At 29.6% G+C, this 17946-nt stretch overlaps 1 protein-coding gene across 3 annotated transcripts in view; it reads left to right on the top strand.

The window, feature by feature from the left end:
* Positions 1–17946, top strand: part of LOC126833221 (gastrin/cholecystokinin type B receptor-like) — a 90683-nt gene that overhangs the window by 26326 nt on the left and 46411 nt on the right. For 2 of the 3 annotated variants that reach the window (XM_050564419.1, XM_050564416.1), the window contains exon 2: positions 6150–6480. In XM_050564419.1, the coding sequence (XP_050420376.1) occupies positions 6236–6480 (245 nt within the window). In that variant the 5' untranslated portion in view covers positions 6150–6235. Of the gene's footprint in view, positions 1–4840; positions 4950–6149; positions 6481–17946 lie in introns of those variants that run through there. The other variant, XM_050564417.1, reaches the window with a different exon arrangement.

Here is a 17946-nt window from a genome sequence, read left to right as displayed (position 1 = left end):
TCAAAATGAACGACCAACAAGTTATTGTTTCAACGGAATCAAATTTAATGCTTCGTTTCCTCGTTTAAGTACCTTCTACAATAAGCCTGCGCCTAGCTGTATTGCTAACTAATGAATGGCTGAACATTTGTGTTATTAATTAGGATAACATGTGCAATATGTAAAAGTAAACTCACTGAAACGACATAAAAAATTGAATTAAACACGATTCTAGTGATTAAAAAAAGTATTTCACGACCAAAGGCTATATTTATAATTGGGTGGAATATTTTTCTGCCGTTACACATATTATTATTACACCGCGCGTACGATTTAAATTATATTAAAATAAGATGACATATTATAATATTGTGCACACGAATTATATTCAACTGGCGTGGAGATACTGTAATAATATTAGGCCAAAACCGTATCCGATATATTATGTGTTTGACATTTGTCTGTCAGTATATAAAAAAAAAAGACGTAGAGTTTATCTTAATCTGCCGCCGAATACACTAAAAAAAGTAATTAGATGCATTCTGTGATCGGTATACGCGATAACCGCCAAATAGCTAAGTCCACGTGAGCAAACAATTTCTATTTGTGCACACAGACGAAACATATTATGTATCATTACTATAACAATGATACTACTTTGACATTCAAAGTTTACAATCTTTCGAAACTTCACCAATCAGCGATTATATAAATATTGCGATTTCCCGGTTAAGTATAAGTTATTCTATTGAGCATTGGTACACACTATACTATTATATAGAGTATACGCATTACCTATATAGTAGTAACGTATACAGGAATATCTATCTGATATTCTCGGAAAATACGAATATTATGAAATTATTTTTTTCCTATACTTATAGGAAAAACTTACATACCTATATATCTAGATCAAAGCTATAGTAACTCAAAAACACCTTTTTTCAGAAATTCCAAAAAACTTATTTTCAAGTTTAATTACTTTAACTTGTTAATTAAACATTAACTGTTTATTTTAATAAAACAGTTGTTTTATTACAAAACTGTTTACAAAACTTTGTACACCAACATACGTGCACTCCGCTAGATGTATGGGCAGAAATTAAAGTTTTAAACGGTTTTGGTAGTTAGGATTATGGGATTTTTTCATTTTTACAAAAGGTACATACAGCGCTATATTTTGGAGAGTAATCAAGATAAATTTAAATTTGTTTTGTCGGTTCATGCAACATCGTTTGTTTCTACAAACGATGTTGTACATCGAATTTGTAATACAAATATTGTAATCCGAATATACAAATAACTAAAAATACCCACTTTTTGAGTTGTTACAGTTTTGATCTGGGTGTGCGATATTTTACTATATTTTACATTACTTTAAAATGTTTATCTTCATCCCATACACGTAAAACAAGTTTTTTCAAATGGGAACATATGTTTTTGATCTGGAAAAAACTTTAAGCACTGATGGTTGTATATATTATATATAGTAAGGAAATTAATATTTAAATCCCTAATTATAAAACTAATACACTCTATGCATATTATACGTATTTTGGCAACAATGTTGTCATCTTCTGCGCTAACGACAAACTGAGTCGACTTATCAATGGGTATCAATATTATTTTACAAGGATACTACTGTTGTGAAAACCGAACGAATACTAATCTTAAATCCAAATCTTTACAAAGTCATAGCAAACGAACTGGTTGATAAAAATTAAAGATTCAAACGCTTAATTTGTTTTAAATCTTTTGTCTACATATTTATGGAATTAAATTCATATCTACTCATTAAAAAAAACAAAGTCCATACTTCTTTTAGTAAAGGAGTTCAAGTTAAAAATTTTGTAAGTATTGAAAAATATAGTAAAACTATGTACCTACAAGTATAGGAAAAAAATAATTTTAAAAATATTCATATTTTCCGAGTAAATGAGTGTCTTACAACAAACGGATCACCCTATATAGAATCTGTACAGAGTAGAAGTCCGTTAACAGTAGTGTCTGCCATAAACATTATATGGACTTATTACGGTTATTGTTGTATTATGTTGTGTCCATAATAATTATTATTTGCTTTGAAATATTATTATTATTACAGAACTCCAGTGAAACGAGCGGAATAAATATAAGAGTGCATGCTGAATATATCTGGCTACTCTTTGTCGGGGACTAAATGCATAAAAAAATAGGTATTTCAAAACATTATTATATCCATAAAAACGCTTGTCGACCCAACCGGTCGGAAAATAACGTTTAAATAAGTCAAATTATTCCTGCCGAGTATTTCTAGAACTAGTAGGTATGTATTAAACTATGAAGTTTCCTTGTTATAAGTTTGTAAAATGTTAAATTATGGATACGATCGAAATGTCAAAGGGAAGCTTAAATTTTAAATGTCCTGTTTAGGGTTTGTTTTTTTAGCAAGAATTACCTTCAAGAACTCGTGCCCCGAGTTCATATTATAACACGTCATATTGACAGAAGTTTAGTTAGTGGGTTGTTTTTGTATTCTACGACCTGAAATAGAATACACAACAGTGAAGTTTTAAAAGTGCGTCAAGTATTGACCTATGCACACTTCAAACATTAAATACGGTAACGTATAACATATATTTGATGTAAGTAATACGAAAAAATGTTCATATTATAGCCAACATCATTTTTGGTATAACGTAATAAATAGTTGAACGAGATGGTTAGAGTTTTTATAAAATTGCAGTGAAACCGTCAATGACGTTTGGAAGTTCTGAATAAAAGAGTTGAAAGGAAACAAGAATATCTAACTAGATGTGTATACAGAGGGCGCCATCTGATGTAAGACATCTGATTTAGGAAAATATAAAAATTTTCCCAGAAATTTAATTTGTTCGTATACTTAAAGGTATATATTTCACTATATTTTTCAATACTTTGAACATTGTTATTTTCATCCCTTGTACGTAAACCAGACATGGACTTCGTTTTTTTCCAAATGGGAACATATTATTAATATGTTTTTAATTCTATAAATATGTAAAAAAAAAAAGTTAAACAATTTTAGCGTTTGTATTTTTGATTTTTATCAATCTGTTCGTTTTCTATAACTCTGTGGAGATATTACATTTCCCATTTTTTATTAGTTGTCTAAAAAACAGTAGCCCATAAAATTCATATTATTGTTCGCATTGTCATTTGTCTGATAGGCGATAACAGCGGTAACCCGACTTAATAAAATGTGTTGAGATAATGATACACAAGCTGTTGTTATCTAGATATTTAAACACAGTAACAGCTACTGACTTTTGAACAACCAAAGAAATAGGGGGAAATGTAATATCTTTACAAAGTCATAACTCATAGCAAACGAACGGATAAAAGTTGTACTAAAAAAAACTTAATATTTATCATAATTATTTTTAAATATTTTATAAAACAATAATTGAATAATATCAATTAAGACGTAAAACACCAGCACAGTAACACCAATAACTAATAAATATTAACCAATTTCTATATAATATAAGTAAATAAAAACAAGCTAAGTAAAATGTACTGTTCAGTCAAGTAAAAAGGAATGAGTATTGCTGTCGTGTTCGATATTGTCAATATAATTTAAAAGTTGTTGATGTAACGAATTCTCATACTACTATGTAGTGTTTACCTACTTTAAATCATTATCCCAAAAACCTGCTATAAGTCTTGCGGGAAAATTACAAATTTACAACTTTTTAATTTTGTCCGTGCAGGTTTTCAATTGTCTGCACAAGCGACACGTGTCTATAAAATCGATACTCTTGTAGTATTTACTCCCAAGTATAAACTGGCCAAAACTAATTAATACTTTGTTTTCTTAAAAATTGATTGCCTCGTGTAAAGTCGTGTTTTTAAAAATATATTTCTGCAATACTTTGTACTTCGTCAGTAAACTCAGAATTTAAATTTGAATAACATCTACTTATATATATATATATATATATATATATACAACATTATATTATATTGTTTTATTTACATATTTCTGTATTTATTGTGCGGTAGCGTTAATGTGATAAAATTAATAACGCTTTGAGTTTTTCACATTCAACAAATTGACTGGATTTCAACCATTCCCGACGAACGTATTGTTTTTGTTCATGAATACTATTGTTTAAGTATTTCCAAATATTAGCCTAATGAATAACGCAATAGCTTTGTGCAGATAAGAATGGCATCCGTCTTTACAATTAGTCGTCATCTGCAAGAGACAGATCAAGTAGAAAATCAAATGGTAGAGCTTTTCGGCTTTTGCATTTCTCTAACAGATATTCGACTGGCATAATTATTTTCCGCTATTGACATATTTAAGATGATAAGCCAATACCGCAGAAATAAATAATAAATATAAAGAATTACAATCAGACAAATGGAGATAAATGCTGTATGATATATAAAATATTAAAACTACTTTTAAGAAGACGCTAAGACGATTAAGAAGTTACGTATAGTACATTTTTTGAAAAACCTTAATATTGTGATGTGTAATTCTTAGTTCAGTGATGAGGACTTTTTTTTTTTTGTAGTTGATTTATTTTTCAGACTATCGCAGTATCCTTGATGACAGCGCTTTGACTCTCTAAAATATGCTTCCTTTGATTGTAAATAAGTGGAGTATAAATTAAGTTATGTTAGGTTAAAGACCTAGCTAGGTTTGAGAACTTTAGGGTGTTACCTTTGAAGTGTTTGTGTGTGTGTTTTTATAAGTAAAGTTTATGGGGTTCGGATAAGAGATTATAGTAGATAGCTAATGTATTACCGATAATTGCTTTCCAGTTTCCTGAGAACAAACCACATGCGACGTGTAATGTTTTCGACGATTATATGGGACATTAAAGAAAGTCGGCGATAAGTATCATTTTAAAATAAAACCCAAGTAACAAAGACATTTTTTTAAAAAATATCTATGACGTTACAATATTGTAGCTGTAATGGATTGCAAATAAAATATTGTATGTATAGTTTCTACAATGTGAGAATAATATTTTCCTATATGTATTTTTCAAAATATGTTTTCTTAATATTTTTTTCAATTAATTTAAAAATGTTATTTATTTTCATTTTAAAAATATTGTATATATTACATTTTTTATTAAAGTTACAAAAACGTATTAAAGCTTAAAACGTTACTTAAAACATTTATTAATATAATGTTTCTTTGCTACCAACTTGGGATATTTTTTTTTAGTTCAAAACATCAAAATTATCGTACATTGTACTTCGTGTTTAGAATAACATTTAAAAAATAATAAGTACGAAAAATAAAACTTTTAATAATATGTAAATAAATGTTATTTTAAAACTGTCGAACGATGTTATTTAAAAAAAAACTTAAAATTAAGATCAGGTTATATCATAACGTAAATAAAAGTAATGTTTTACCGCTAGGCGCTAACACGTATACATTAAGCATTATATTTTTAAATGAGTGGTTTTTCTTTTTCACTAATACACCTTAATAGCCTTAATTGACAGCCGATCAACATCAAAACCCTCTCGAAGATTTCCGCGTTCCCTAATCTGTTATTAAAAACTTGCAAGATTAAGTAATTGTAATTTTTACAGAAAATAATCTTGTCCTTAAAACTGTTTTTTTTTCAATAATTTCATTAGTTATAGTTAAACGGAGAAATAAACCAACACTTACCGACTTTCAAATTGATCACTTTAATTTATACATAGCAACTAATCTTTTTACGGATTTTTTACTCGGCTACACTTCGACCAAATTTATGTAAAAATATTTGTTCCCGTGTCCATAAAAAGGTAATAATATAATTAGGCATTCACTACATTATATACACTACTTCATCATATTATACATTATACACACCTGATTTAAAATACATTATGTTTGTATTTATGTACCTCTGTTCTAAAAGGCCGATCTTACTTTTAGCTAGTTTTGGATTTTTTTCCAAACAAAACTTTATACATCTTTTTCATTTTTTTCCCCTAAGAGTGCCATTTTTTACACATTGTACATAAACAGTAAGTAGTAACTGTCTAAGCAGTCTATCTCATTTTCACAAATAAATAACAATTGATTTGGCCTCTTTTAGTCCCAAATGCAACATATACCATTTATATATATATATATATATATTGTATAATAATAATTGTTAAGCGGGTTTTTTTTTATGAATTTTTAGTCGTGCAACGTTGTGTATGTCTTGATATGATCACAAATCGTCGACTGTTCGGTCGGGACAACAAGTGCGGTTGACTTAAACGCACAATGTTCAACAACACTACCGTTAATATCCGAAGCGAAAATGGTACCGGCGTTTGGATGCGAAACGTGGAATCGGGCAGGGCCGCCGTCATCGAAGAACTTATCGCCGAGTTCTCATCGTCGCAGATGAGATTTACCGAGGTCCGAAGTATTTTATTGATGGCTATGTACTTGCCATTGTTCCTGGTGGCGGCCATCGCCAACTCCGTGGTCATCGTCGTGGTCATCAAATACCATTATATGAGAAGGTAAGTTTATTTTCTCGAAATTGAATAGGAAAAAATTCCAAGGAGGCGTGAACTCTAAATAATAGCAGAGCAATGTTTTTTATGCAGCTAACGGTGATGATTAGAGACTGAAAAGGAAATTATTGATAAATTTATTGTGAGTCAAACATAATGACAATATTATATAATATCGCGTGATTGGGCCGTGTTATTAAAATTATTATTTTAAGCTTTTTTTCAATTGACATAATAATACTCTAATAATCAGCAGATTCCAAACCACGCACCGCGGTATTCATATAACAATAAAACATATTATTATTTACAATTGTGTAATATTATAATGTAAGGTAGATGTAGATGTTCAATAAAGCTATATAAAATGTTTATTATCAATGTAAATAAGTGTTCACTTTTTATTCGTATTCTTCGTGGTATTCACAGCAGGGCACTGCGGCCGAATAAAATCCAAAAAAGGGCACCGCTAGCCAAAAAGTTTGGGAAACGCTGCTCTAATTGTTAATTACCTTTATGTGGATATGACAGTTACATAAAAAAAGTGTATGTAAATCAGTCAAATTCGCGTGACCAACGCCGCGCACGCTAATGCGGCCCATCAATCTAACTCATTCCCTGTACAGTATTAATCCATTTCATCAAAAAAAAAAAAAAACGACGAGCTACTTCCTGTAGCACGTCATTTCAAAATTTTCTATTCTTTTTGGTTATGTTTTTGCAATCGTTTTCAGTACATTTCCTGATATAAACTACCATTTCTTGAAGTAAACAGACACTTATTCTGGTTAAACACTCTTCTGACTTATACGCTTAATTATCTCCCATCTGAACTATTGTGCTGCCAAAATGTGTACATTAGCTTCGTATTATTGCTCTTACAAGAAGTTTTTATCGTGTTAATAATGAAATTTATGTATTTCGCTACCCAAATTTCCTTCCATCGTTCCTAGCAAACCATCTATTTTTTGTTCATTCATTTTTACATCTAAATGAGTTTCCTCTCTTATTATATCTATGAGTGTATGAATTAAATAGGTACTTTTGGGTGATACAGAGAAACCTCTGTGCAAAATTTTTCGTTACGTTTGCCTTTTTTTTTTGGTTATTTTCTTAAAACACCTTTTTTTAGTGTAATTTGTAATGCAGCCTCCTTTCTTTTTGTTTTACATTAGCTCTTTTCAGCATCCTAAACATAACCACCCACTACCCAGTTAACACTATCGAACACTTTTTTATTCACAAAAACTAAGTTTTTGTATTCTTATACTATAATTATTTTCTCATACTATTTTCAGAACCAGTATTGCCTTACTTGTATTCATGTTTTTTGCGAATCCGAATCAGGTTGACCACTGCCAACATTGCTTTCATCTTACTTTCCATTCTGCGTATATTATGATTTAGCAAGCTTACCTGATCAGAAAAAGTTGGGTTAGGTTAGTTATTTGTTATTATACGGTTTCCATTTTATATTATTACAAGACTTAAGTTTACAAAGTCAATGCACTCTGTAAACCACTAAAAACAACCACAGCTGGTAATTTATATGTATATATATAATGTATGTATACATAACAATGGATAGATCCATCATAATATTTAATATATACATAACGACCGTACCTATTAGTTCATTCTTACAAAAACAAAATTTCTAAACAAACTGAGACTGAGGCGAATATGATATTAATAATAGAAATAATAATAATAACAATAGTGGTATCGCCAAAATGCGGACCAACTATGTATACATATAATTATGTATAATGTATTATGCATATATTATAATATATAATATAATACACATAAACATATATAATATATGTATACTGTACACAGTGAATTTCTATTTTGGATACAGCGAATTGTAGGGTCGATTTTTTAAGTTGTGGTTTATTAGTATACGATTATATTGTAGTGTGCACTTTATAAGTTCTGAGGTCAACGTCTCCTCAAACTCTCTCGGTCTCATTGGTCTGTATTTTTTCATTACTATACTATAAGATAATTGTACAAAGTTTTACGAGTACAGCATATATGCTATTTTGTATTACTCACCAATGCATCGGTATATCGAGAACTACGGATTATTATCCTTTTTATTAATATTGTTAGTATCATCCTAAATTCAGTTAGTAAAAAAATAAAAATACAAGAATAATAATAATACTAACGGAGAAAATCATAATTGCCTTTCGCCAAATACAATATATCAATGCATTATTATACATTTCCGAGCTTTGGAGATATTATTAAATAATATGAACAAATTGTGTTTACTTTCCGGTTTACAGAACACAGACAAATACACATAATCTATATTATGTTCTTAGGGCAAGGAAAAAATAAAGGTTCCATGAAAATCTGTCGCCGCGGATATAACGACGTCAATTTAATGCTGACAAACCGATTTAAAAGGCAACGGAAAAGAATGACCAGCGATGTCGTTTAATGTTATTCTAGAATGTATAAATTCAATATTATAAGTATGGGTTTTCTTGACTCTACTTCGAATCCTTAATACTACATCACCTTGAACTTCTTGCCGCCTTGCTCCGGTTAGTGCCGGCGGCTGACGCGCGAATGTGAGGTTTTCTTCAGTTGGTCGGTAATCGTCAATGGGTGGGCATTACGTTAATATGGTCACATTTATAGTACTGCCCTATTAGTATAAATTTGTTCAATAAATAGAGCGCTAAATTATAATCTAAAAAATACCTATATAAAGTGCTTTTCTTTGCCCTATATGGAGTACCTTCATCGATCGGTTACTGGTATTATTATTATGTACAAAATTAATGAGCGAGAAGGGGGACTGCTGATCATTTATAATATGACTTCCCTTCAACGATTTCTGATCTATGAAGAAATGAGTCCGCATTGATTAGAAAGACATCGCCATGGGTTCAGAAAAAAAAACAAATTCAATTAAGAAACAAAAACATATTGTTGCGAGAATAACTCTACTTGACCAAAGTCAACGCAAATTGAGCCTACAAATGCCAATAATATATTTGACAAATGATCATTAATGAAATCGAAATTGCCTTCACCTCATGGCAATAATATCTTTGGCAATATCGAAGTTTGGACCAAGGTACGTTTGGGAATATAATGACCACATTTTATAACTGGTGCGGTTCAACTTAGGCCTACGACCTTCGCTTCAAAAAATGTATGTAACTTTTATATCTGGTGTCTGAATTAAATTGAGAACTTGTTAAAACATTAAAACTATCAAGTTATTGTAATAAATTATTCTAATTTAATCCAATATTTTAAAATATTCTAAAAAAATAAGTAAAACTAGTTATTATTAAAATAGTTGTGCATAAGTGCTGGCGCGGAGAAATTACTAATGTCATTTGATAAGAATTCAGGCTACATTTTTTTTTCCTAATTTTTGTTTGTTATTATGTTAGTTTAGTTGCGACGATATTTTTTTTTCTTGCGACAGTTAATATAAAAAGAAAATTGTATAAGTATTAAACGAGCAAAGTGTTTGTAAACCCTTTTTCTACAGCCTAAGGTGGTTAGGTACAGGGTTGTACGTACAGGGTTAAAGTAATAAAAGTATTCTTATTTAAAAACTGAACAGACATTTTCAGGGTAAATTCACCCAAAACGCGTTGAAATAAGATAAAATATAAATATTTAAATCCAATACCAGTTCTGAATTTAAACTAAAACAAAACATGATATTATAATATTATACTAAACTCATATAAACTAAACTGCATGTATTAGCGTAAACGTCTCGACGAATGGTGGTCGGACAGAACAAGATTCACTAAAGGATCCGAAACGAACTGCTCGTTTTGAGTGTATTCGATAAATTTATTTGCCGGTTTTTTTGACAGAGCACAAGTTCATAAGAAAGCACATAAATTTACCCCGTGTTGTTTACGCCAACATAAATTTTATACGGGTGTACGATGGTTGTCAATGCGCATTGAACACCGGCGAAAACTAAAATTATGCTTTTGTGAACACAATTTCGCTTAAGTATCACCGCCAAAGTGCAACAGCGAAATGTATTTGAAAAATACAGGGAATACGAGCAAAAACTAAAATTTTGCTTTTTAACACGTTTTTTCTAAGTATGTACCTATCACCTTTAACGTGTAATAGCAAAATTTATTTGAAGAACTCTTACAAAAGAAAAAAATCCCATTTTCCATGTATGTTACTATACATTATACATAACATATTTTATATTCTACTAGACGGCTGTCCTCTGTAACCATAAATACCATGTGAAAAGTGGTGATTTGGCGAACGAATTTAAATATAACAGCAAACAATTATTATACGTACAACTAAATGCTATAGCACAAAATGAAGCGACTGAAGATTATTGAATAATATATAAATATTATACATATATATTTAAATACGTCATAGCTGGACACTGACAAACGAGAGAATGTTGAAATGGAAATTATTAATAATAAAGAAAAAATATATTTTATTATTAAATCATAAGAGATTATTATTTTTTTAAGAACAAACATATAGTAAATTATTTTTAGAAAAATATACAGCTATCGTGAATAAGCATAGATTATGTTTACCATTTAATGGATATTTGGCATGTTTTCAATAACATGTATTGCTTTGTATTAATTTTTAACTGCCAATATTATCATATTTCTTAAGCGAATCCGAAGGAAAATCAATAAGGACGTTACAATAAATGTAATACGGAATATCTTATACAATTATTGAGTTTTTAACATTATAATTTTATTAAAAGTGTATTATTACCAATATTATTGTATCTATCATTTTTCGCTCAAAAGTAATATTCCAAATGTATTACAAAAGTACTAAGTAAAATAATATTATACTCTGCTTTAATATAAATCATGAATTCCTTCGGTTGTTTGTAGTCTGTAGAGGGAAAATTAATGTTTACTTTTAAACACCATGTTGATGTTTCATTAACCAGACAACGCCATTTCAGTTGTGTTCCACTTGGAAAATATTAATAATTACATTATCCGATGTTATGTGTGACTATTTTTAAGATAATGCTCACGCGTCAACAATATTACTATTATAATCCGTTCGGTCGGTTAAAAATGTCGTTTGTAGTCGAATGATAATAACAACATTGGACCTACAAAATAAGTATTATTCGTGAAAATTTACCAAAGTACAATACTACAGCAAAATGACCAGGGCTCACGTATCCCGCTATCCGGGTGACACAAGTATTACTTTTTTACCGACTTGTTTTGTTGTCGTTCACGGAGTTCACTTGGAACACTGTGTAGGTGCCATTTTTATAATATTTAACATGTTAATGAACATTTATTAACACCGTATTGTCGTCATGTTTTCATAAATAATTTGTCGAATAAATTTGTCCAACATAAACAATAACACGAGAGCAATGCGAGTATTTATAATTTAATATATTGTACTAAAACCTCATTTTGGAAACTATGTCACTACAATACAACAATAAACTAAACTGTTCAGTGGGATATACACTTATATCTTTGTACGGTGAACACCGCCGCAGTCTTTGTAGTTTTTCGTGGTAGTTTTGTCAAGCATCTCAAAGTTTAATAGGAAGTAAAATTTTGACTTATTCTATACTCTTCGGCCTTTAGGAAATAACACACCATTAGTTTATTTTATCCGCTTTGCTATTGAGCCGGACAAAAGCCTATATTATTGCAGCTCCACCGCGTTTTTGTGCAGAACTGCTCGTTTATTAGAATTTTGCTCACAGCGGTCAATCCAACAGAGAGATTTTCAATTTTGAAGTTTCAGTGTCTTATCGACTATCGTTACGGTCGAATTGATCCGCGCCAGCACCGTGCTACGTTGTTACACGGTAGACCACAAGTCACAATACTCAGTATATATTGTTTTTAACAGCTGGAAACACTGTTTACTGAAAAATGTTGACTTAAACGGAATTTGTTTTAGATATTGAAAAAAATTACCAACGATAACAAAACGGATTAAATCCAAACATTCTATACAAAACCTAAGGGACAACAAATCATCTCAATCGCGAAATCAAACAATGGCCACGTTCGAATTGATTTTTAGCCGTTCCAGAAAACCCTGAAAAAATAAACTGTTTTTTAAAGCCTTGTTTCCCATACAGAATTCTCATAGTACTATTACTATTAGTAATTAGAGATATTAGTCAAAACAAAAAGGGGAGTTATAGATCAGGTTAAAATAAAAGATCTAGTATAAAACATAAAATAACTGGAGACCGACAACGAATAATAACTTGACATTTTATTATTATAAATTAATTAAAAAATTTAAACACGACAACAACAATTCTAAGAAAAAGTTATTACAAAATATAACCCTCAACCTACTATCTTTGACCCACTACAGGTCACTGAAACTAATAATTATTGTTGAACCCTTAAAGGCGAAATTAATAGCTGCTCTATGATATATTATGCAATAATTATAGTTTATTATTTCCACTGTTTTTACATATTACATTATCATCACAACAAACTGTTTACATTCAAAGTTTTTGCATAAGAAACACTAAAAAGGAATAAACAAATCCATCGCCCTTGTTGTAATACAGATTTAAGTAAAAAAAGACAAAAGCGTGTGCAGTGACCGGATATAATTTACAGGAACCAGCCAAACTGTTTTATCTCCTACAATTTATCAGTAGTTATACAGTCGAAACCTCTGTAGGTTGAACTAATGGAGCAATTACAATGACATTTTACAATGATAATTCATATCATTTGATTTAGCTTAGTTTCTATAGATAGCAAATTACATTATAAGCGTAATAAAACAATTTGGTGATTAATACATAATACATACCAATTATAAAATATAAAATAACTGATAATATATAATTGGTTATACTAGTGGATATATTAATTAGACTAACCAAATTAGAGTCTATATAATATCAAACAACTTAATAGACTCTAAATTGGTATCACAACTTTTCTAACTTAAATAATTTTTTTCTTGGCGATATTTTACTTGGAGTTTGCGAAAGGATTTTGATGGAATCGGATATATTATCGTAAAACGTGGAAGCTCTGTTTACACGCACTGTAAAAGAATAACAATTAAAACCATCATTATATTATAGTGTAACCTTAGCAACCAACTAAGGTTATCCGTTATTAACTATAACACTTGGTTACAATAATACATAATACATTTGTTTTTTTTAACATTTTGATCGTTGTCGAGTTTACTCCAACGTATTAATATGTTAATCGATCTAAAGCTCGTCGACTCAGAGCAGTTCTCCATCGCCGAAATCTTAAGCCTTTAATTTTCAGCGAACGGTGGCCATTATATATTATGCGTTTCGATCTTAAGTAATAATTGAGCTCAAACGCTAGCACTTGTAAGTGCCCGACCGGTAAACCGTTCGCCTAACAGTCCCTTTTCTTTGCTTCAGTATATTCAAATATATATATATATATATATATATATATATACATTGAACTGTGACCGAGGTACCGCTTTATCGTAAACCATCAAGTCTAGTGTGAATAAGTACCCTTTTGAGTACATTTTCCGTGTGTTCAAACTTCAAAGCTGTTTGTGTTGTGTTTACGAGATACTAACAAAATCCTGGTTTTAGTTCTTTGTGTAAAATTGAGTGCACTACACTATTATCTCTCACTTGTACGTCATTCTGAAATTATTATTCCCAGAAATATTTTTTGGATCCTATTCTCCCTTAAAACTACTAAACGGGACACTGCGCTTGATTTACTCACTCAACATTTAGACTCCATTGTTGACAAATTTAATTGCAATGCACATCTGATATTGTTAATAATTTCATGTTACATACATTTCAGAAATCTTTATTCAGTAATAGATATTTGTTTTAATTTAGGTATCCATTATAAGTTATAATTATATCCTTGATGTGCAATATGCTTGAAAATCATTCTAGTTAATTAATTTAAAACAATATTTATAATTTTATTTTACATTTTTTACAAGAAGAATTACCGGCTTAAAATCTATACATATAAATATTATTTTATTTAGCAAATAGTCTACATTGGTAGTATTAAAGATTTAGGTAGTAATTTCTGTTTATCGTTTTATCACACTATCGTTCGTTAGAGTATTGATTGAGCGTTTTATCTGCTATGTTTTCTCGAGTAGGCATTGCAATTTGCAATGACTTTTATAAAAGATAATATTATTATGTAATTTGGTATTCATTTTACAACACAAATAATGTATGAGTTAGGTAACCAGCGACAACTAATTAAAATTATAATTTTAGTTAGTTTCAATTTAAATAACAGAGGATATATTATATATTATATGTTATAAATGTATTATTTTTTCTATTAATTAATATTAATAGGTAATACATCTAATGGCGTAAACAAAGCATAAAGATATACGTAATTAATGAAAAGCTTTACAAACTACTTAATTACAGTGTAAACGCGGGTTTACACTTCCGACGAACCTAAAATGACCGCTAATTAATCAGAAATGTTTCACTTATTAAATTGTTTTTATTTCTGTTATGCAACGTCAGTCGAACTACAATTATTTAAACACGGCACATGAATTTAAAGAAAGATTATAATATTACAACATTACGCTACAAACGAATTTTCCATACAATTAAAAAAAAAATTAACACGTTTTTTATATACATATACATATTATACTTATGAATATAATACTTATTTGAATGCCTAAATAGCAAACATGAACGATTAACTGTCAATATTGTACTTGTGATTTTTTTTTAATTTTTAATGACGAAAATTATTATAGGTTAATAAGTTGCTAAAGTTTTTTCTAGAGTATTATGGATTATTAGTAGGATATTTCTACAACTCGTTTAGATATAGTTGGACGTTTCTTATAAGAAGGCATACAAGTTATTTTTTAACTTTTTTAGGACTTGATTTGCACAAAAAAAAAATAATTGTTTTTGACTTATGACCAAACGCATTACAAAATACTGTGATAACAAAACTCCATGTGTGAATAACATTGTGACTTTATGAGCGAGCGTAAAATTTCACACAAAATGTATAAAAAAAAAATGACAAAAATTGATTTGGGCCCCTTTTCATAAAAACCGTACACTGTTTTTAAAAGCTTAAATTGTCTCACTGTATATTATAATAATATGTCGGTATTGGTTTGTTCATATAAGCCATGCAAAACATAAGTACTTTTCTCGAAGCAAAAACTAATCAGCCGGCGGTGCGTTATGTTGTTTTAAAATAAACCCAGATGTTCTTGATAATACAATTTACACCTTAATTCAATTGTCTGTTATGATAACGTATGAGTGTATATAATGTTACCAACAAATTTTTGTGTGAGACAAAATATAATATCCGGAGGCTCTTACGCTCTTGTACTAGATGTATAAATCGAGGCGCATTACTCCAAAAACAGCTTAAGCTACAAAAGTGTATTTTTCGGAGATGGACACAGTCCAAAGAGCGATCAAAGTCTTGACTATTTTCAACTTTATTTTTTTTTCTTAACTTTTTCAAAACAAGGAAATCACTTTCATACGTACAGCCATGTGCGTTTAAAACCATAGATAATAGGATTATTGCTGAGTTAGGCCATTTTGTCAGTAAAAGTAATTATTAAAGTGTCAGTGCCAAAACAAAATAGGATCTGCCATCTACCGGAAAATTGTTTTTTGCAGAAAGGCCTTATTGGTTTTAAAATATCAAATCAATCTAAAAAGTTTTATTTTTTTCCTTGCCTCAATTCCGAAGGCTAGGTTGTTGCGACGGCACTATGACCATTGGCAACGGTTTTCACTGTGTGTTGGTACCTTTTTTTTTTATCGCTGAATTGCCCAGACTGGGAGGGGAACCGTAAGTAGATGTTGGTAGCTTAGAGTACTATCAATTTAGTTAAATTGCGGAACAAGTTCGTTGAAGTAATTTCCCATGGAGTGGGTCCTTAGTTGTAGTCTCAGAATTTGCAACACCGAGAGAAATATTCGCACTGTGTCGGAATCGAAACGATTAGTGCACGTGTAATAGCCATAGACCTATAAGAATGGATTATATTACATAGAGATCCAAGAACCAACATGCAAATTTGTTAAAAAAATATGGAAAAAATTTAGGAATAAAATAAAGTTTTACTTGTGTATCATGGAATTTGTATAATACTAATATTATCTTCTTACATATGATAAGATATCAGGGGATATAGATTTATTTTTGATAAAACATAGGTCCCTATGGGTTATTTAACTGTCCTGAGTTTCTCTGAAAAATTGAATTAAGAATCCCCTCTTTTAATTCTCGAGCTAACCCTGCATTACTACACCCGCCAGTTCTACTATAGCACCTAACCTAATATTGTAAAATTAAAAAACTTAGTTTAAAAGAATTATGTTCTACATTGAATTTTGTACCCTTTTATATATTGTTTATGTATTTACTGTTATTGTAATTAACCTATCACTGTACTTACTACCCTTTGCGTAGGTGTTTTAGATATATTCTAAGTCAAACCACGCGGTCATCGGCCCGACCTCCTCAAAATTTTTCGAAATTATTTTTTAAAACTTATTTTGGTCTAATACAAGACCTTTATTTTTTTTATACTTATCACCCATATTTACCCGTAAAATAAAGGTTATTTTTTTCACAAAAAACCAATTTCGACCAGTTCTAAAATTATGAAATTTTGAGACGTAAAATCAGAAACTCAAATCAAATATTTTCGTCTAATATAGAGAATGGCTGAGATTTATTTTTATTTTTTTTTTTTTAGTAATGAAAATTATTTTTTTTGCAATCTGAAAAACTGTATAATTTTAGTTTTATTATTTAAAAAAAATTAAACGAAACATGTCAAAATACATGTATATCAAATATCATATAGCATTTTACCAGGACGTTTTATTTTATTTTTTTAAATAAAAAAACTAATTTTAATAAACAAATTTATTGCAATTATGTAGTTTATATTTAAATATCTTTTCTCTATTTAATTTTCAAATTTACTATTAGTGTGATTTATTATACGGCGAAATATTTTATTACACAAGGTTTATCGTAGCTTATTATAAAATAAAACCCTACACAGAGCCTTTTTACATCAGCACCTAAGTTTTATAGCGAAAAAAATATATAAAACAATTCTTTTACGTTAAACAGACGAAAAAAAACTTACTTGATTCTTCAAAAACTTGTAAATATCTGTTAACTAATATTGGACGTTCTAGAGAGAGGCGAAACACTTTAAAATATATAATAACCTAATAATAACGTTGAATAAAAAAAGAAGACGTGATGCGTACCTAATAAGTAAGCAATTTTGTTTGTATGAATAATAATGTAAAAGAAACGTCATAAAGGAAGCAATTTAACATACAGCAATAAAAAATATATTTTATAAAAGTTTTAGTAGTAGTTTAAAAATTACACTGCTCTTTTTTTTTATTTGATTGTTTCTCTTATCTCCCTTTTC

This window comes from Adelges cooleyi, unplaced genomic scaffold, assembly GCF_023614345.1.
Source record: "Adelges cooleyi isolate 19-005CV unplaced genomic scaffold, UGA_ACOO_1.1 ACOO_flye_CR_arks_rails_tigmint_CR_PRNA_2, whole genome shotgun sequence".
Taxonomy (NCBI): domain Eukaryota; kingdom Metazoa; phylum Arthropoda; class Insecta; order Hemiptera; family Adelgidae; genus Adelges; species Adelges cooleyi.
The sequence above is the reverse complement of the archived record's forward strand: the minus strand, read 5'-3'. Positions and strand labels throughout refer to the sequence as shown.